The following is a 20,907-nucleotide window of genomic DNA, read 5'->3' on the forward strand; positions in this document are numbered from 1 at the left end:
CTCGAAATATCAGATTTGGATTAAACCATTGCTACAAAAACAAGGAAAGAAAAATGCTAGTAGGTAAATGATATCTCTGCCAGCTCAGGGTATTAATAATAAAGGGCTAATAAATACGCAAGACACACTTGGATTCAATAAAAAAATACATCCTAACATATTAGTTCTCGATTTTGAGAATTCCAATGACATAGCATGAGGCGTCATATCCGCATTTAAAATCTGTCTTAATTTCAAGCCCGTATCGATACATGTGAACTCAAAATATCATGTTCACTAAGAGTCTGTGCATGGTATTGGCTATCTCCGATGTACAAAAATGGAATGCTAATATTATTATACTTCCCACAATTTTTTAATATGCCTTCCAAGAAAATATGCGGCCGCTAGTTATACTTACTCTAAAATATCTTCAAGAGCCTCTTCATAGACTCGCGAGTTTTCAGGTAACTACTTATTGAAGAAATTAAATTTTGGTTATTTACTTCCAAATACTGATGTACCCAAAGTCGGAGACTAACATATAATCATCATCATGTGTGGGTAAACAACAGAATTTTGATAATTTGTAAATAAACATTTTCTTCTCTAGACCTACAAGAAGCCGATGGAAGATGTGATACCGCAATCAATCAATCCCGTTCTTTAGATGTGATATATACCGAAGAAATAATTCAAAGATGAATAAACTTTTTACTTCGGTAAATTGATTTTCACAGGGCTATCTACGTACTCATATAAAAAATATTAAAATACATATTTATTTCACAAGATAAATAAACATTACAGCATTGGTGTTATTATCATTTCGATTTCTTCGTCGCTTCTTCACGTTCGGTTTCCTTTTGAAGGCGTGCTTTCGTTCGAATTTTTTCAATAAATTCCTCTATATTTCCGTCATCCATTAAGCCAACAAGTTTGTCAGTTACAATGCCATTTCGAAAAACCAATATAGCCGGTACGGCCCGAACATCAAATGTTTCTACCAAATCGATATTCTTGTCGACATCGATTACGGCCAAATCAATATCATCGGCATTCTCTAATCGAGTGGTTAGCATAGGGGTAAGAGTTTTGCATGGTGCACACCAATCGGCATGAAAGTTAACAATAACGGGTACATTGCTATTGATGATCTAGAAAAAATCAAAGACACAACTTATATAAAGAAAGAAATATTATGTAAAAGGCTTTTTTGTTTTTTTTTTTCTCTTGTAAATACCTTCTGATCGAATTCGTTATGATTATTAATATTGTATATCTTTAGCGTTGTCTGTGACTGGGAGAATTTTTGTATTGCACTTAGAGTGATGGGTAATGAGCGCTGTGCAACAGCAGGAGAAGCTTGTAAGCGAGCTACCAAAGTGGGCAATTTTAACATTCTTTGCCAAAAAAATGCTCTTTATCTTATTACTTTTATAATCAGCTTAAAAAAAAAAAAAAAAACAATATATCTCAGCGGAATGCGATAACAATATTTACACACACGTCCGATACGCTGAAATTATTTATACATTCATGCTTAACTCGAAATGCATATTAATTGAAATCATCATTTATGATTTATTATTTTAAAAAATTGTTTCTTTTCATATAATATTTATTCGAACTATTTTCTTCCTTGGATCCACTTATTTAAGCACTTGGCTTTTCATTAACTTTTTGTTCTTCAAGAAATATACTAGAGTTAATTTAATTATGATATAATTTTTCATTAACTTTTTTAGTCAAATTTTAATACTAACTTTATATTAGTGTATGTAAATATATAAACATATTTTTCACCTTAGAAAATATTTCTAAAAATATTTCCAAGTTTTCAGGTTTATAAAAACCATGTAAAAGATGAGTGTTCTTCACAAAGAGTTGCCATATCATTTTTATAATATTGCACGCACTCAAGTTTGAATAAACTAAAAAAAACAAAATAAATAAATTTTAACGATTTCATACCGCAGATTGTTTCCATTTCTTCCTAAAAAAGTTATTATTAATAGGAACGATTTCTTACACGAATGTGGATAAGAGTTATTTTTAGCCTTATAAGGTAATATCCGTCATTTCAATTAAAATCAAGCAAGAATTCGTGTTTTCATCATATAAAGAGAAGGAAGATTAATTAACAAAAAAAAAAAAAAAAATAGGAGGAAGAGTAATTACCTTAAAATGGATAAATTTACTTCTCTTACTGCTTACAATGGTCGATAATGCAGCACTGTATGTATCATCGATTGCTTGCTTGATGAACACGATGAAAATATCCGTTACAAAAAATGAAAAGAGAAGCAGAAGGCCCATATAAAAAAGTAAACAGATGCCCGTGTAGGTGAAATTTTAGAGATCGACCGAAGCATGAGTTGAATGTTTGTTTTCATTTTTATACCCTATATCTACACATGCGGTATAAGGCTATATTAATTTTATGCAGGTATATGTTGAATATAATTTCAGGTCGATTAAACTTATTACCTGTTAACGGGTTGGGCTATGATTGATAGCTCTTCTGTTGGTGTTCCGCAAAGCTTTAAACTTCTTCTACATCTCATATTTAACATTTTCATAACTATATTCTATTGATGCATGAATTTATCCCTTATGTCGATGCAGGCTTGTAGAGGGTCTAATTTAATGAGGTAATAAAACTTTAGACTGTATAACGCATTGGCCCAATATTACTAATAATTTCAAATTAAATTGAATTGAAACCAAAATCATACTTATAGCACCCTAAACTATTCTTCGTTATGGCTCGATATCAAGGCAATTGTTAGCTCGTATAGGCTTAGAGTAGCAATTAAGATTTTTTGTAATTTCGCGTAGTTGAGTAGCTAACAACAATCGATATTAGTAAGTCAATGCTCGCGGGTTCAAAACTCAAATGCAGTAGAGTGTATTATGGTCGATAGCTGTAGTGGTGTAGCTCAATCGGTAAAGGCATAACACTTACGCATCGGGCATATACCCAGTTGACTACGATCCCCAGCGCTCTATCTCTTGGCCTTTCGTTACTTCTTTCTGAGATTATCATCGTGTTACACCTGTAGGACTGCCTGACTGATATTATTTAAAAAAAAAAAATTTACTTTTTGTGAGATGATGAAAATTTTATAATTTTTTCTTTCATTTAACTTATTTTTTTTTTTTTACCCAAAATAGTGAATCATCTCTTGGTGATTTGTTGAATTCCAGAAAAAGAAGAAAAATTTTACTATAATCAATAATTATTATTTTATTAATAAAATGTTTAACTATTAAGTAAATCTATTAAATTAAATTAAATAATAAAAAAAAAAACATTATTCTTGTTATTCAATTCTATATAAATTGTTTAATTAAAATAAATTTTGAAATATTAAATCGGGATGTGAGAATGTTTTCCGTAAATTTCTAACACTATAACGATTTCTTTGTTGCTTCCTATCCGATGTGTTGCTGTAAGAATTAAAAATAATTGATTTATAGGATTATTATTATTATTATTATTAATTTCGCCAGAAAATAAATTCTAAGAATAAACACTTAAAAGCATTAGCATCTAAGGCTATCGGCTTAGATTTATAGGATATTTATGGAAATAGAGAGGAGCACACATGTCGATTGTTCATTTCTAATAATATCATCGTTATTATCATTATCGTCATCATCATTAACAACGACGTCAAGTTCAATGCCAGAGTGCGGTTTGACAGAAGGCATTAGTTGAGTTTTTGTTGTTGTTGTTGTTGCTGTATTAGTTTCTGTGAAATGATAACTTCACACTCGTAAGAATGTATTGTACGGAATTTTTCCTGTCTAACAATTTCGCTGTTTGATATATTTTTCTTTCGGTCGTTTTTTATAACAACAACAACAACAACAACATGGATGTATTGGGCGAGCATTTAAGGCAGTTGCGCTTTGATTAATGAACAAATCAATCGGAATGCAAGTTGCGGTGAAGAGAAAAGGTCAGGACAGATGACAACACTGCCTCCACGTACTCCAAATATATTTGCTACGATTATATTCTTTTGAAAAACGTATTTTATATGAAAAAAAAAGAAGAAAAATAAATCAAAATAAAAAAAGGAGGAAAGAAGGAAAGGATCGGAATTTTCATTGTTTGCTATCTTTCCATCCATAAACTCTGATATTGTGCGGTCCGGATGCAAATCTAAATTAATCGCGGAAGGGAGCTGAAGATGTTGCGGACGTACAGGCATTTCGGATCTTTTCATCTTCGCAAGCGATTAAGCATCTGTGCTCTGAACAACATAATGGAGAAGAAAATTTTGATAAGAGGAAGTGCACAGCATATTTCCACTGTTGGTGAATTAATTAACAGAACAACTGGCGGCGATTTATGCATCCGCAAGGTATAACGGACCGAACGAAATTCCGTCAATTGCAATATATTTTCAAATGAATCTACAACAGTCCACAATTTATTGTCTAGAAATAATAACATTTCTTCCAAACAAGCGATATGGTAACATTGAAAGAATTCCTCGCACTGGATTTGCATAATCTCTATTAATTTATCTGAATGCTCACCACAATATCGTGACAATAAGCAGCTCCTGTGCAGAGCTGTTCGATTTTAGCAAATTGCGCTTGCAAACAATCATTAACCCAAGCAAGCATATCATGTCTGGATAAATTTTCAGTTGTTACATTCGTCGAATATACGTTCACTGCCATTCTTTAAGATGATTAATGTAACTGACTGGGCTGGCTAAACTGACTACTGGCACTGGAATACTCTAAGAAAGTATATGTGGTTTTGTTTTGGGTTATATTAATAATTGTTCGTTGGATGGGGGGATGATTGGAAGAACATATGTTAAAATTATTTGCTTTCTCTGAAAAAAAAAAAGTGTTTTTTTTTTCAAAAATTTCCTAAAATTACTTTTATGTAAAATAAAATTTCTTTTTTTGGTTTTTTTTTTTATTTTTTTCTCTTTTACTTACTCGAATATTTTGCTGTGATATTCAATCATTATTTTAACGCAATCTGCTAAAATTTCACTCTCTTTGAGTAAAAGATGTATATCTTGTATGTGGGCGTCTTGTTGTACCGTATGAAAAATGGATGGTGTTACAGAAAGCGACAAGGAATCGGCACTTATTTGCTGTAAAGGCACTTTAGTTAATCTGAAAAGAAAAATATGAATATATAATGTAGGTATTTGACGCTTCAAAGCTCATAGGGCAGCAGCTTCAGGGGTGGAAAAGATCGGCGAATATCTATTTTTCAAAGTTTAAAGAATCAATAAGCAATCTACAATATATTAAGGGCGACAGTCTTTTTTTACACGAGTTTATTTTTTTCGCGATTTTGAAATAACACGGCTTACCCCTATGTAACACTAAATGCACATTTTTTATACGATTTCTAGTGCGAATCAAATAAAAAAGAAATTTATTAACTGCTGGGCTGTCACAAAAAGGACATATATAAACCGCATACTGCTGTACACTTATGCCATTTCACTATATTCCGTCTTTACGTTATTGTTTCTATCCCTCTCCATTCCTGCGTCTGTTCACTCTCTTTCCCTCTTTAACTATCTATTTATATGCATTGTCTTTACGCGGGCGTAGTGACAACGCATTGCCAAGTAGTAAAAAACGATCCGCGAATCGCTTTCACGTTACTTCGAGAAGAATACGTATGGATTACTGCTGCCTTCTTGTAGGCGATTAGGAGTTCGAGACTTTTGTGTGACTTTATACTCAAGTATGTCATGTAAAAAATCATCGCATTTTTTCAATCTTGTCGCATCATCATGACCGCTAGCGGGTTACATGATGTGAGATCTATCTCGAGATATCCGTAAAGCCTATTGCTCAAACATGCCAAAGATGCATAGACAAAAACAGTGGACTGCCCGTCGTCGTCGTTCATGCTTTGGCATAAATCGCATGCGTTATCTGCACATTGAGAATGATATCTATCTATCTATCTATCTATCTATCTCTTTCCCTCTATCATATATATATATATATATATATATAGAGAGAGAGAGAGCTTCTCTCAGAATTGAACACGTGAACTTTATTTCATTCGCATGTGCAAATTGATTTCCCTTTCATTATCAACACTTCTATTCGTAATAGCTCTTATCTTTAGGTATGTATGCATTTTTCATATAAATTACTTTACTTTTCTTATGCCTTCCTTCTCCTCTCCTCTCCACTCACTTTGCGATCTCATTTCAGGCTCAATCATTCATTCACTTATATAGTAAATTGTTTGTTTTTGTTTTTCTTTTTTTTCCATTTTTTACTTACTTATTATAATGTGAAAATAAATATTCCATCGTATCACGATTCACTTCCGGCAATGAACGTATCAGTCTTTTTAATATATCCAACTTAGCAGGCAATTCAGTTAATACTGTAAACAAATAGATGGTTTATGACGAAACATTGAAGATATTCACAAATAATAATAATAATAAGTAAGACATTTTTTTTTTTTTTTTTTAATATAAAACTTACACCATTGATTCGGTTTACCAATAAATGTTTTAGCTTCATTCACCGATATCAGAGGACTTTTAATTTCACGTAGAAATAATTTTAATACTCCTGTTAATGTATGTATATCAATATTTGATTGACGTAATGATTCATAATTGTTTGCGTCGATGCTAAAACGTAACGCTTGAATTTTATTATAATCACCGCATTGACGATAAATGCCTTCAACGGGCTCCGAAGATTTTCGATATTTCTCTTCAATTAATTGGCAACAATCTATAACAATTTTTGGTACCGTCTTATGTACATCATCTTTGAGAACCATTTCAATTTCCGTATCAAAGCAAGGTTCATCTGAAACAAATCCGAGCACGAAAAGTTGATCTTTATTCTATTGATTATTATTCCTTCTCTTAATTCCTTGGCTTGATATTGATTGATTGATAAGTTCAAATGAATCTTTAATACTCGTACTGTTAAGTCAAAACTAATCAATGACACAAGGTCAATTAAGACAATGCTTACATTTTAAGGCCATTCGAACCTAAGATCTTTTTAATTCCTTCAAACTCTCTCTCTCTCTCTCTCTCTCTCTCTGTCTCTCTCTCTCTCTCTCTCTCTCTCTCTCTCTCTCTCTCTCTCTCTTTCTTTCTTTCTTTCTTTCTTTCTTTCTTTCTTTCTTTCGTTCTCTTTCTTTCTCGCTCTTTTTCGCATTCTTAAGTCAATGCACTCAGTAGTTAGAAAAGCTATACCCTATTGCGATATTTTTCTCATTCTTTAAAAGATCACAGTTGCACATTAAAATACCAGGTGCTCTTCTTCTCGTTCTCAAAAGTCCAATTACCTTTTTGAGCTTAGATCAAGAGAATTGGTCTCCTATTCGTTACAAAAAAAAAAAACTCCATTTTGAAGAAAGTACAAGAAAGTTGATTAAAAAGCAAGTGAAGAGCAAGTCATACCTTAAATATTCCAAAAAAAAAGGTCAAAGGAAAAAAGTCCATCAATTAAGTCCTTTAAGAGAATTGCAAGATTTTTTCAGCGTTCCCGTTTAATCATCTCGGAATTGCGCACTATCCCGCAGCCTCATACTTTTTAGTCGCTTCGGCCACCTTTGGAACAATCCACCAATAGGAAGCATTCACTCCACGTCTGATGTACGGAAACATTATTTTTTCTTCTTAACTATTTGCTATTTGCAAACCGTGACAGAAAGAAAAGAAATCAAATAATATTTTGACGTTACTACCGATTGTGACTGATCGCTTGTCATACCTTTCGTGATATTGTGATCAAATTTATTATGCCAGACTAATAGTCACAAGAAAACTCTTTGGAAACAAGTTTCTTCACTTGCGAGTATACTTATGATTTCTTATCATGTCGCTTAGGACAAGGCTAATATTTCTTTTTGGTAAAAATCTTGAATATTCTTCAAGAAAGTTTTAAAATTTCTTTGCAAACACACACACGCACACAGGGTCATAGTTTGCGCAGGTCAAGCTATGGCTAAGCAATTAACGAAATTATATCAAGCAAGAAGGCAGTTTAGGATGAGGCTCACCGCTGACCGTAACCGTAACCGTATTACCGAAGAAATTATGTGCACATGGCAGAGGAGATGGGACGAGTCTACCACAGGCCCGCTGTGCTCAAATATGATGTCAACAAATGGGTCACAACGCCGCAGGGTAGCGCTGACTACTTTCTTACGCAAATGTTTAGCGCTGATGGCTGTTTTCGGCAATCTTTACAAAGATTCGCCCACGATAATGATCCTTTTTGCCCTCGGTCTCCTGACATAGAAGAAACGGCGAAGCACGTTTTGCTCGAATGTCCACGCTTCAAATAGGAGAGATTCTTATCGCAAATATGACATGACACGCTTTCTGTGTGGAACAGTATTAAAGAGGCCCAGCGCAGCCATATTGATCGAGCGGAGAAGAGCGGAACGTAGTAGAGCGCGCGCGTAGTACACAAAGGACAAACGAGATCGCCTACGGCTCAGACGGTTTTCCCTACGTGAAATTTTGGTGGTACCTAGAGGGTGCAAGTGCCATACTGACTTAAGCTTTACCAGCTTTGACCTTCCTTAAAAACATACACACACGCATACATCTACTACTAAAAAGCTTGTAAGATGGTTCGTTTAGTAAAGGATTTCTCATGTGAATTGAAAACAAGTAAGAGATTAACAAAGATTTGTTAGAGAGAACGTATGAGTTAATAGTTCTCATTAGGGGAATTCTAAAATACATATTTTTATACCCTACACCACTTGTGGTGGGCATATTACATTAGTGCGGACGTATATAACACGCACAGAAGGGCTTAAAATAGGCCCAACTCTTATTATATTAATCGTTTCAGAATCGTTTTCTAAGCCTGTCTGTCCACCTATTCGTCTGGTGTCTATCCCTCTAAATTTATGTTCCAGCTATAGGTCACAATTTTTGGTGATATTTTGATGAAATTTAGTGATGTGTTTGAAAATGGTTTGGGTCGATTCACTTTTTCGACTACTCCCCATAAAACGCTTTATTCTGATACGCCGTTATATGGAAAAAAATTTGCAATTTTCAAAATTTCTCGGCAAAGGTATTCAAGTAGTAGTATTACGGCACTTAAAATTGTCATGAAAATATTGGACTGGCTGGGGCAATTTTTGAACCCCCTCTCATATATCGAAAACTGAAGTTCGTACGACAAAACCGTTTAATTTTACAAAGCAATTTAACAAAAAAAAAAACAAAAATGAACTGTACCACAGTTGGGCCATTTTGGTTTATCTTTTAGATCCTATCATAAAAAGAATTTTGACGAAAATTAATCTTTTGCAGAGCAGAAAAAACTCGAAATTTTAATATTTTGTAAAGAAAATTGACTCATAATAGAGAATGCAGTGTAGGGTGTTTGACGGTCGGCCTTACCCGACTATAAAGTTTTTTCTCTTTTTAATTTTTAAAAAAAATTATAACAAAAATTTATTTTTAGCGCTTGTGTTCACAATTATTTTGTAAACTAAACTATCTCCGATAATTTTGATTATTGTTAGGCATCAACATCTGTTATATTATATGGCATTTTCTTTTTCCTTTTTCTCTGTTCTTTATGTTTAACAATATCTAACCTATCATACTGATGTAATCTTCTACAAAAAAAAAAAAAGAAAAGCAAAGTGAGTAAAATTCCGATATCCAATACCGATACTTTACATTGCCACTTGAAAAGATACCACCGATCTAAATATTGAATGCAAGCAAGCTTTATCAAGCATCACAACGAAAAGTTCACATAAATTGCGCGAAAAAAAAAATTAATAAATAAGTTTTTCAAATTTGCTGTAAAATATTATGAATTGAAAAAGAAAGAAGAAAATTGGATCTCAAAAATCACTGGATTTCGCATTTAAAATGCCGAGCATCGAAGATTCATTTTATGTTACGCGATTAATTTTATATTTCACGTGTACATCGCACTTTCATCTACTCACCGTTATAAATATTTTGTTCTTTAAGCGTTTGTATGCTGGGTCGCTGTTTCCAGAAATTCGATAGTTTCATCCAAGCAACAAATTTCGAAGGTTGCACGGTTCCGTGAATCGATCGATCCGTTTCCTTTTTGCTGCTATTATGCCTTAAACTTGCCGATTTTTTACGTTTATTAAGCAAATTCTGATCGTTTAATTCAGCGTAACGTTTATTCAATTCATCTAACTGATTGGCCATTGTTTTATTTAATAAACATTGACCGTTGAATTGTGTTTCCAATCTTGTGATTCTTTGCTCCAGACTCGATATACGTTGCTGGCAATTCATAGCCGAACAATGGCCATTCATCGTGGTAGAATGTATGGCTGATGACATCGAGGTTGATGTTGATGATGATGACGATGATGATGATGATGGCGACAATAATACCGTTGCTGTTGCAGTCATTTTATTATTGTTGTTTATTGTTGTCAATGGAGATGTTCGCGTAGTTTTTAATTCCTTTAACTGAGTTAAATCACGATTGCTGCAACTTTTCAATAAAGTCAATTTACACGGTTGCACGGTACGATGAGACTCTTTCGATAATTGTCCAAATTTTTGTCCACCGTCACGTGCTATATTTATCTGACTATTTGAACGTTTATAGCTCGGTGTGCGATCGCGTAAACAATGCATTATGCTTTTCGTGGCTGTGCCGGTGGCGGTGGCGACGCGTCTTTCATTCGCGGATGTTAAATTCGCTTTAGCGATAAGTACGCCAGGAGGCTGTTGTGCCATTTCTATAAAACTTAATCTTGTTATTGATGCTGCTGCTGCTGCTGCTGCTGCTGCTGCTGCTATTGCTCTATTGTGCTCTGTTGTGCTCTGTTGTGCTGTTGCTGTTTCTTCTGTTGTTATACTCTGGACTTCAACTAAAGCCTTTAAAGTGTTCAGTATTTAGGTTCGGTTTACTTTCTGTCTCGCTAGTTAGCATTGAATGCAAAAAAAAAATAAACCGCGCACACACATACCCAGATTTTTATGTATAATTTTAATAACTTTGTGGTCAATTTGTGGTAATTTTATCTTTTCACTGTTTATTTTATTTCTATTATTATTATTATTATTACATATATGTTTTTTTTTTTTTCTCTTTTTCCTTCTTTTTATATTTTCTCATTCATCTGAGCCAGAGCAGTCGGATTTCATAGTTAATTATCGAAGCATGACCAACAGGTATCTTAATATAAATACAAAACGAAACAAGAAAAAAAAAAAAACCAAAGAATTCTGAGGTTTTCTTTAACAAGTTTTTAATAAAATGCTTATTAAATATTTTCAGTTGTTTTTTTTTTCCCCTCTCTCTGCTTACAATTCGATTGTATTTCAATATCTTATCGTTTAAGATTAGTTTTTTTCCTTTATTTTTATTAATATGTATATATATTTTTTGGAAAGTAATTTTTGTGTTTATCATTAAGCATTTGTTTGTCAATCAAACAATAAACATAGGTGTTTAATTCAGTACGAACAAGGGAAATGAAGAGTCAATCCCATATTACTTCTAATAAACATTACATTACATGTAACGCTTGACTTTATAGGGTGTAATAGGAACGATTTCAGGTGCCTTTATGTATTTATCGTTACTCATTTTATAGTTATAAACATTTACTTAACCGTTATTGTTGTTGGTTTTTTTGTTTTTTTTTTTTTTTTTTTGTTTTGCAATTATGTTACATACCAAAGCACTGAGAATAATAATAATCAAAGAGCATAAATTTGTTTATTGTCGTCGTTTTATGAATTAAAAACTATTTCTTTGCAATTTAATCTTGCTTTTCATACTAAAAGGCTATTTAGATATTTAGTTACTTTTATAATAATCATTAGCCTAATTAAATTGAGACAAATTTAATGAAAAATATTTCATGCAATATAAAATAGTTTTTCTTAAAACGATTAATCTCTCATGTGCACTTCATATGAATATTTATAGCATGATCTTCTTCTTTATTAAGCAAAGCTAACTATTTGTAATTAACTTTATAATGGCTATGCGTATGAATCTAATTAAAATGAATTTTAATAACAAAAAAATTTATTATCTTAAATCAGTTTGTCTGTCGACAAGTCTTGTAAAGGGATTTTATGGCATGAGATTTTATAGTAAGTCAAACCAAGTATGTACATGCAGTATGGTCGCTTGACATACATGACATACATGTTTGAAGCACGGGGTTTTTGTTATTAAAATAAAAATTATCGCACTTTCTATTCTATTTTCAATTTATACGCAACTATTTAGTTGCGCCCCGGTTTATTCTCAATTTACAAACACAACAATTTAGTTGCGCCCCGGTTTATTCTCAATTTATAAACAACCATTTAGTTGCGTCTCGGTTTATACTCAATCTATAAACAACCATTTAGTTGCGTGTAGGTTCATTTTCAATATGTAAATAATTCATTTGGCTGCGCAATACCATAATAATAATCAGCTGTAATTTGAAGAACATTTTCGGATTAACATTATAAAATTGCATTTGCGATTGAAAGGCGGAAAATTTGAAACGATATTAATAGAAAAACAGTTCAAAAAAGGGAAAAAAATATTTATATAGTATTTTAGAAAAAAATATATTCAGCTCATGGCAACGTTATAGAATCTACCTCTTCAGTAATTGAATATATAGCACATTTCAGCAATTATATTTGATTTTATTAATCATTCTGGAATGTGAATATTACGTTCTTTCAGAAAAATAGACAATTCTAACAATATATTTGAAATAATTTTATATATATATATATTATCCCGAACATTAAAAGAGAGTATTGTGAATAAATAATTATTAGCTCAATCTATTTCTATATAAATTAAAATTCACAAACGTATGCGCATTCCTGATAAGGAAAAAATTTCTTCTTAGTCGAAAGCCAAAAAAACAAAAGGAAAAAAGACAACAAAAACAGTAATATATATGCCATCACGAAGTTTGGCAAACAAACATATCGCTTATGTTGTCAATTTTTATTGGATCTGTACCGAAGAATAATGGTACACTCATTTTGTTATAATGCTTGCAAGCCCAGTAAAGTATACATACTCTTGATCAGCGTCGAATTTTAAACTGATCTAGCCATGTCTGCCTGTTGTGCGTTGTATGTAAAAAGATTCCCCTCAAAAGTTCTAAAGCTCGTAGGCACTAATCTAGTTATAAGAACTTGCAATACCAATTTTATCCTACCGCAGCATGATAAAAGGCCTTACGTCTGACAGACGAAAACGAATAATTTTTGAAGATATATCAAACGCATAACCACTATTTCATAGAGAGTATTCATTTGGTTTGAGTGCCCAATCATTGCTGTTTCAATTTAAACAGAAAACCGGACATTATACCCATCAAATATGCTCTCAAAGAAGCATATCGCATTATCAAAAATAAGATTTTCCAATGGCTGAATGATCAACATAGAGTAAATGAAGTTCACGAAGAAAGTCGCCCTTTCTATAGGGTAGCCCAACATTTTTGCGAAATTTACATCAAATAGAAACCAGAGTTGTATTTTTTAATTGTACTAATTTTATTGAATCGTAATGTATATAGGATAATGTATAAGGTTAAGTGTGGAATAGCACATCGAACAAATTGCCTACACGGCTTTGTTTGCTCTTTTATCGAAATTGTGATAAGTGAAACGTGAGAGCACAGGACCAGAGCAGGGAAGGCATGCATATAGGATATGTAGGATAACAATATATCTTGCTGAAACCAAATGTCGAACGTTCCAGTCGAAAACGTTCCATTTCTACTCACGCTAGATTCTCAGCTGTCAAATGGATCTCTTTTTTTTGGCTGCCAACACTTAATCGCACAAAACTCCGCAAATTCAACAAATCTTGCGTAAAATTTGGTACACTCGTTCTTTCACTTTGAACCACTATCTCAGCCAGTTTTCAAAACCTGCAAGATTAATCTGCTCGACCGGCTCATAAGTGGTGTCTCTTCTCATAAAATCTACATGAAAATGATTGTTTGCTCGCCAAATGATATAAGCGAAATGCGCAATACAAAAGAATCGTCGTGAGCTTTTAACTGTTAACTGTTGTAGATTTGAAAATATCAGAAAGTCTTTTGAGATCTTTAATAGATATAATAATTTAAACGATCTATTCACTGCTCGCAATTAAACTCACCTCAACGAGTTAACTCGTTTTATTATAAATGCAAATACATGTATCACATCAATTATTCATATTTAAAAAGTACTACTTTCTTACTCTTTTTTTACAACATTGTTAGTTATTTTCACTATTTTTTTGCTTTTTATGTAAAGTTTCTATCAAACAACCTAAACCTGCAACGCTATTAATTGTTTGGCTTAAATCTTAACTCATATTAATTATTCTGATCCAATATAACCACTAAAGTATTGTAATTTTTTATGAATCTGCACATATAAGCCATGTTTCATTTTCACGTCATATCAATAAGAAAAGAAAAAAAATTAAGTAAATAAATAATTTTGAATGTTTGTTACGTTCAACGCCAGTCTAAAAAATTCTAAAATATTAATATGATAAATAAGAAAAAATGCTCGGTTACAGGTAAACACTAGAAAGGCCAATTTAGGGATTTTTAAGTGACTATAGGCTTTAACTACGGCTTAAAGCTTGGAAAATAACAAAGCAAACGTTTCTAGAAAGAATTATAACATGAAATGGGAACTGATGACTTTATAGAAAGAAAAAATTGAATTTATCTTGACCAAATATCGGTTTTCGATACCATTTTCGACTTGATTATGTGTCTGGCGATATTTCGCTTGCGTTTCATTATTCCTCCTGAATCTAATTGGAAATATCAAAGGTGACATCAGCTGTTGCATATACATATATAATATTCAGTATTTAACATATCTAAATCTGTCTAAAGATAAAGATAATCTTCTTTTTATGTTCGTTGATCGTATCGTGTGTGTGCTTCTCGCAACAATAGTTTACTTTAGCTTCCCTTTGATTATCTTATACTGTATAGGGCAGTCTTTTGCCGACGAAAAAGCCTGAAATGTGACTCGATTCGATATTGAAAAGAAGATATTCGTTAGCAAATGACGTTACAAGTTATTCGATATCAAAAGCCGTTAACTCAATATTGGAAGTTACGTACAATTTAACTTGATATCGAAAACAGTTAACTGACTTCAAATTTATTCTTGGGTGGATTGGAGGAATTTCTTCAATTAAAACCAACGTAAGATCAAATAATTCATAATTATGATAGGTGAATCTAAAGAATATAGCATCGGTAATCAAGTGAAATTCATTAAGCGGTTATAAATTCCTATGTGTTTAATGAATTTTGCCTGTGAGCCGACGAAAAACAGAAGGATGAAGAGTCTAATTCCACAAGGAGAAGACAACAAGATACCCTATATTACAGATATTACAGAGGTTTCTTCTTTCGTTTGCAACAATTCGACGGTCGACTCGAACGAAGACAATAGATTTATACACTCTTACTCTATATATTATTATATATGATGATGATTATTATATATGATCATGATTTCCTCTTTTTAATACTTTGTTACTTATTGTACATTTCTTAGCGTTTAAAAATCAAAATACATACTATCCAGTGCTGCGCTCGCAGGTGGATTCTATAGCATAACTTTCGTCTTCCCAACATGCACCTTCCTCGGACAAGTCATTGCTTCCTAATCGAGGACAAATTTGCTTGGAAATTTTGCTCGTTCATTGACCTTTTTCATAATTAGGTTTAGTAGATGTGTAATACTTATTTTATTTTTCAATTACTCCCTCTGCATTTCTCCCAGCTTTCATAGCTCAATAAAACATCATTTGCAGTGTAAGAGACAATAATAAGTGAGAGTAAATTATTAATGATTTGAAAAATTAACAGTTAGAGGTGCCGATAATAATATATCAAAAATATATAGATCCTTTTTTGCACGCATGTACGTATGCAAACATATACACATATATATATATATATATCTATTTATATAGGGTAAAAAGTATCTTGATATATGTATATATATAAAATAACAAATACACATTGATTTTAATATTGATTTAAGATAAATAACAATTCAAAATTCCCTTTTCTTTTGTATATATGTATATATATATATATATATATATATATATATAGGGTAAAAAGTATCTTGATATATGTATATATATAAAATAACAAATACACATTGATTGTAATATTGATTTAAGATAAATAACAATTTAAAATTCCCTTTTCTTTTGTTTTCTAGTTTATGATAAAATAAAAATTTTGAAAACTAAATTTAAAAAAGGACTAGAAACATCACAAGAATATAATAAAAAGGAATGTTTGCATAAAACTGGGAAAAAAATGTAAAGTATATATATATAAAATAAAAAAAATATATATATATAAAATTATAACTTAAAGAAGAAGCAAGTCACAAATTATTAAATTTTTAAAATAATATTAGAAATACATGTAAAGCTTTCGATAATATTCGAGGTTAATTTTTCATTTAGAGGTATTTTAATTTCTGTATATGGTCCTAATTCTACTTATAAGGTGCTTAATAAAGTTTTCAAATAATAAATTTTCTGACATCCACCATAGCATATTCGCTTTTATACAATGTTTAATTAATGATATAAGCAACTGCATAGCTTAATAATGAGGTCGCAACTAAGCTTAATAAGTTTTGTTGGAAAGTGCCGCCCTTGGAAGCGGTCTGCATATTTGATTGTTCGGCAATTAGTGTAGCCTGAGTAGGTGATTGCTGCAAAGGGGCCAATGGGGCAGATCCCTCAACCGGTGGCATTGCAGGATTGACGACGCTACCGTCTACTGGTGCTGATTGAGGCTGCGGCGGGGGGGCTGGATAGCAAGCAATTTTTTCAACTTCTACCATTTTCGTAGAATCATTGGGATCGGTTTCATTGATTCGCATCGGCACACATATAATGCCACCAGGAGCTGGTTGCTCAGCCGGTGCAGCTGTCATGTTTTGCTCTGGTGCCAAAGGAGCTGGATTTTCTGCATTAGCTTGGGGTACTGTTGCAGCCGGTTGACCAGCTGCATTTACGACTGTTGCACCATTAACATCGGTTGCATTTACTGGTTGCCCGTTATTGATTATTATGATACGATCTCCACCTGCATTACCGTCACTTGGAGCAGGAGCATGTTCCACACGGGTTTGGGTAGGCGTAAGAGCATGACCCAAAAGAGCGCCACCTAAAGCACCGGCTACTAACCCAGTACCTACAAAAAAATAAAAAAATTTTAATTTTGAAGTTCTTAATAATTTGAATTAAAAAATCGTACCGAAACCCGGTCCCGATGAACTTTGTTGAGGTGACGTAGCATAATAAGTGGCTCCAGCTGGCAATGGAGCACCGGGTTGTAAGAGGGTAGCTCCGGCAGGCACACCGCCATAGTAATTGCCACCAGCTGGCATTCCATGTGGATAATAGGAATTGCTGCCAGCAGAATATCCACCGCTCGGTATATGAGGATTAACTGGATAATAACTAGCGCCGTGTGGCACATTGCCTTGCGAGTAATAAGTAGCACCCGGCCCTAAATGGGTACCTGTAGCCTGGCTATAATTAGGCGGAGGTGGAGCATTGTTTTGTTTTTGATAAATCGGGGGTTGCTCGTAAATATTTGTCTTAGCTCCTCCAGCTACATTACTAGACGAATATGCGGGTGGAGGTCCAGCATGTCCTTGTTGATTTGGTACATTCCATCCAATGGGAGGAGAATTCTGGCTTGGAGCACTTGCCGGACGGTTAGGTTGAGAATTATAATTAGGATAACTTAATTTAGCTTGATCAGCATGAGAATTATCACTATAGCTAGGCTTGGTGACACTTGTACTAGGTTGACGGCGAGTACTATATCCACTGCTTGAACTTTTACGACGTCCGCTACCGACAGTGCGTTTGCCTTCACTTATGGTTATGGAAATTACCAGAAATATCCATACAAGTGCTATAGACTTCAAGGTCATTAAACCCGAAACGGAAAATTTGTTCATAATCATTTGTGGTATGTAAAAACTTAAAAATTGCTCGATTTTCGTGAATATTCAAAAATTTTTTTATTCTTGTTTTCACAGTTGATCTTTGCGATTCCTTAAAATGCAAACAGGTTTCTACTTATTTTCGTATTTTAGCACAAATTTTCCTCTTTTCTGACGCGCACACAAAGCAAATATCAACCACTATTTTAAGAAAAAATGACGCATTCAACGAAAGCAATATGTACGAATGCAACACAGCTGTTTGATGGCAATAAATATTATACGAATGGCAATACTTATTATCAAATAGTGAACAAAGTTAATCGATATCGAAAAAACTTTTTCAAAATTAATGTAAAAATTTTGCGCTCTTTAGAACGCATTCGACGATTTAGACGATTCTAGATCGTCTAGTAATAAATTTCTTCGTAATTGGAAACATTTGTTAATCAAAAAATTGAATATGGCAATGCCTCCGTAGTGTATGTAAAAATGTTTTTTTAATTAATTATAAGCACTGAAAATATAGAAAAAAGAAGAAATTAAAAATGACGGCGAATATTAAAATACGTTTGGCTCGAGATCGTGTTGATATGGGTTTGTTAGCTCAAAATCAAGCGAACGCTCCACGTTTATATACGCCAGGTGAAGTAGTTATTGCTGAAGGCGGCTTTATGAAAGGTCATGGAACTTACGGGGAAGGAGAAGACATTAAAGCCTCGGTGGCCGGTGTTATTGAAAAGGTTAATAAATTAATTTCTATTAAACCTCTGAAAAGTCGTTACGTCGGCGAAATAGGCGACGTAGTTGTTGCACGTATTATTGATGTACAGCAAAAACGCTGGAAAGTCGACACTAACTCAAGATTAGATTCAATTTTATTACTATCCTCTGTTAACTTGCCGGGTGGCGAGCTGAGAAGACGAGTGTCAGAAGATGAGCAGACCATGCGTAAATATCTGCAGGAAGGAGATCTTATTTCAGCCGAAGTACAAAATATTTACGAAGAAGGTACATTGTCTCTATATACAAGATCGCTAAGATACGGCAAACTTTCTCAAGGAGTTCTGGTAAAGGTGTTTCCCTCTTTGGTAAAAAGGCGTAAAACTCATTTTCACAGTCTACCCTGCGGAGCAAGTATTATCCTTGGCAACAATGGTTTCATTTGGATTGCGCCCACAGTTAATACTGATGTGGATGGTGGGGATGGTGGTTTTTCTCAGAATCTTACCGAAGTTGTACCAAAAGCTGACCGAGAAGTCATCGCCCGTGTTCGCAATTGTACGTTAGCATTAGCTCATTGTAAAATGATGCTTTATGATACGAGTATATTATATGCCTATGAGTTATCCATGAAATATGAAGTTAAACAATTGCTTGAGCAGGAAGCCATATTCGATGTAGCTTTTCTAACTAAACATAGGCTAAGATTGCAAGATGAATAGAATGCATTTGTATATTGTTAACTTAAACTAAACTTTTGATATATTTTTTCGACTTCACTGTGTAAGTAGAAAGTGTTTTAATATATATGGAATAATACGGAACTTTGAGACTAAGGATTTCGATAGTTATAAAGTGATTCCTCATTGGCCTTCAAGGTGAAGTATCTATTCAGATGTTAGCGTTTAAATAAAGCATGCGCAAGTTGTGACATACTGACGACAAAGTCCAGACAACCAGAATTAGTAAATTTGCTTAATAAATAAACAATCATTTCTCTCTCTTCAGTTTTTCACCTGTATCGATAAATGATGCGAAGGAAATTTAAAAATAATTGTAAGTAGACGAATAAAGCTACTTTATTGGCTTAGGCCACTTAAACTTAGCAACCCCAAAAAAAAAGAAGCATGGTGGACGAATTACGCAGAAATTCTTTAATTAAGCCAATGTTCATACGCGTTCTCTTATAAACGACCAATTGCTCTAAGCCGCCTTAATTGGTTCTTAGGACGGGTTTTTCACAATGACTTATTTACATGGACTGGGAAAAGTAAAGCTTGAAAAGTGGCAAGAGAGATGAGCATAACATTAAACAAGACTATTTTATCTATTAGTTGACTATCTGTCCGTACTATAAAACTTTCAATACAACTTAAGTATTAATGTAACATACTTTTGTTCCCTTTGCTAACAGTAAAAACTACTTCTTTTCAATAACAATGAGTACACCACGAAACTCCACTTGAACCCAGCAAGTACTTAGAAATAAAGCAAAATGTAAAGTGCTTGTTATATTTCTAGTAGAGGGAGAGTTTTGTACTTTATTTTATATATATGCAACAACAACAAAGGGAGAAGAGAATTGAGTATACTTTAGGGCGAACTTTATAATACTTATTGCTTAAATAATTTTTTTAGAGCAACCATAGGGTATTTTTTAAAGTTTCTAATTCGGATAGAACGGTTTGCTTGCTTTAAATAAGCATTTTTATCATTTGTCAAAATTCAAAAAATAAATTTGACAATAATGATAGCGGTACTGCACACGTAACATGTTACGTGAGCGTACCATTCTACCTTCACAATATGGGAAACACATATATTGCTATATATAAGTTTTTTTTAAAAATCAACAAGCACTCGTCGGCTTAAGCTAACCTAATTGGCAATCTATTCGAGCATCCTATCTGTAATAACCGATTTTTGAAGTGAATGTGATAAAAAGTTGAAAGAAGTGATGCTCGTAAGTGAAATTGGGAGACGGGTAGATTGACATCCAGACATGACTGTACAATATCCAAATTAAATGCGGTCGACGGGGTCGCCGGTGGGTATTAGTGCGAATATAAAGGAATAATAGAGAGAAACGAAGCCAAGCGATAACTGCAATAAATGTGGTGGTGTTTTCTGGTTTTCTATATAATTAACAGCAGAGTAGTATACTGTTTTTGTTGCTGCAAATTTATGTGAAGAGTAA

General features: G+C 33.2%; 4 protein-coding genes across 4 annotated transcripts; 1 reads left to right on the plus strand and 3 right to left on the minus strand.

Annotated features, from left to right (window-relative positions):
* Positions 1-706: 706 nt before the first annotated feature.
* On the minus strand, positions 707-2,644 carry LOC119637325 (thioredoxin, mitochondrial). The gene is made up of 3 exons (XM_038033286.1): positions 1,786-2,644; positions 1,223-1,426; positions 707-1,136 (listed from the first exon to the last, which is right to left on the minus strand). Exons 2-3 carry the CDS (start codon positions 1,379-1,381, stop codon positions 804-806), a joined length of 492 nt encoding a protein of 163 aa, XP_037889214.1. The 5' UTR covers positions 1,382-1,426; positions 1,786-2,644; the 3' UTR covers positions 707-803.
* A 929-nt stretch (positions 2,645-3,573) lies between these two features.
* LOC119644595 (rho GTPase-activating protein 15) lies at positions 3,574-11,000 on the minus strand. Its single transcript, XM_038044198.1, has 5 exons — positions 9,956-11,000; positions 6,484-6,819; positions 6,274-6,379; positions 4,951-5,133; positions 3,574-4,841 (listed from the first exon to the last, which is right to left on the minus strand). The coding sequence occupies exons 1-5, from the start codon at positions 10,731-10,733 to the stop codon at positions 4,829-4,831; spliced, it is 1,416 nt and encodes a 471-aa protein (XP_037900126.1). The 5' UTR covers positions 10,734-11,000; the 3' UTR covers positions 3,574-4,828.
* A 5,370-nt stretch (positions 11,001-16,370) lies between these two features.
* LOC119643022 (skin secretory protein xP2-like) lies at positions 16,371-18,190 on the minus strand. Its single transcript, XM_038042383.1, has 2 exons — positions 17,288-18,190; positions 16,371-17,224 (listed from the first exon to the last, which is right to left on the minus strand). Exons 1-2 carry the CDS (start codon positions 18,006-18,008, stop codon positions 16,599-16,601), a joined length of 1,347 nt encoding a protein of 448 aa, XP_037898311.1. The 5' UTR covers positions 18,009-18,190; the 3' UTR covers positions 16,371-16,598.
* Positions 18,191-18,299: 109 nt separating this feature from the next.
* LOC119643033 (exosome complex component RRP4) lies at positions 18,300-19,487 on the plus strand. The gene has a single exon (XM_038042393.1). It carries the CDS (start codon positions 18,536-18,538, stop codon positions 19,430-19,432), a length of 897 nt encoding a protein of 298 aa, XP_037898321.1. The 5' UTR covers positions 18,300-18,535; the 3' UTR covers positions 19,433-19,487.
* Positions 19,488-20,907: the final 1,420 nt, after the last annotated feature.

The sequence above is a fragment of the Glossina fuscipes genome, unplaced genomic scaffold, assembly GCF_014805625.2.
Source record: "Glossina fuscipes isolate IAEA_lab_2018 unplaced genomic scaffold, Yale_Gfus_2 0, whole genome shotgun sequence".
Taxonomy (NCBI): domain Eukaryota; kingdom Metazoa; phylum Arthropoda; class Insecta; order Diptera; family Glossinidae; genus Glossina; species Glossina fuscipes.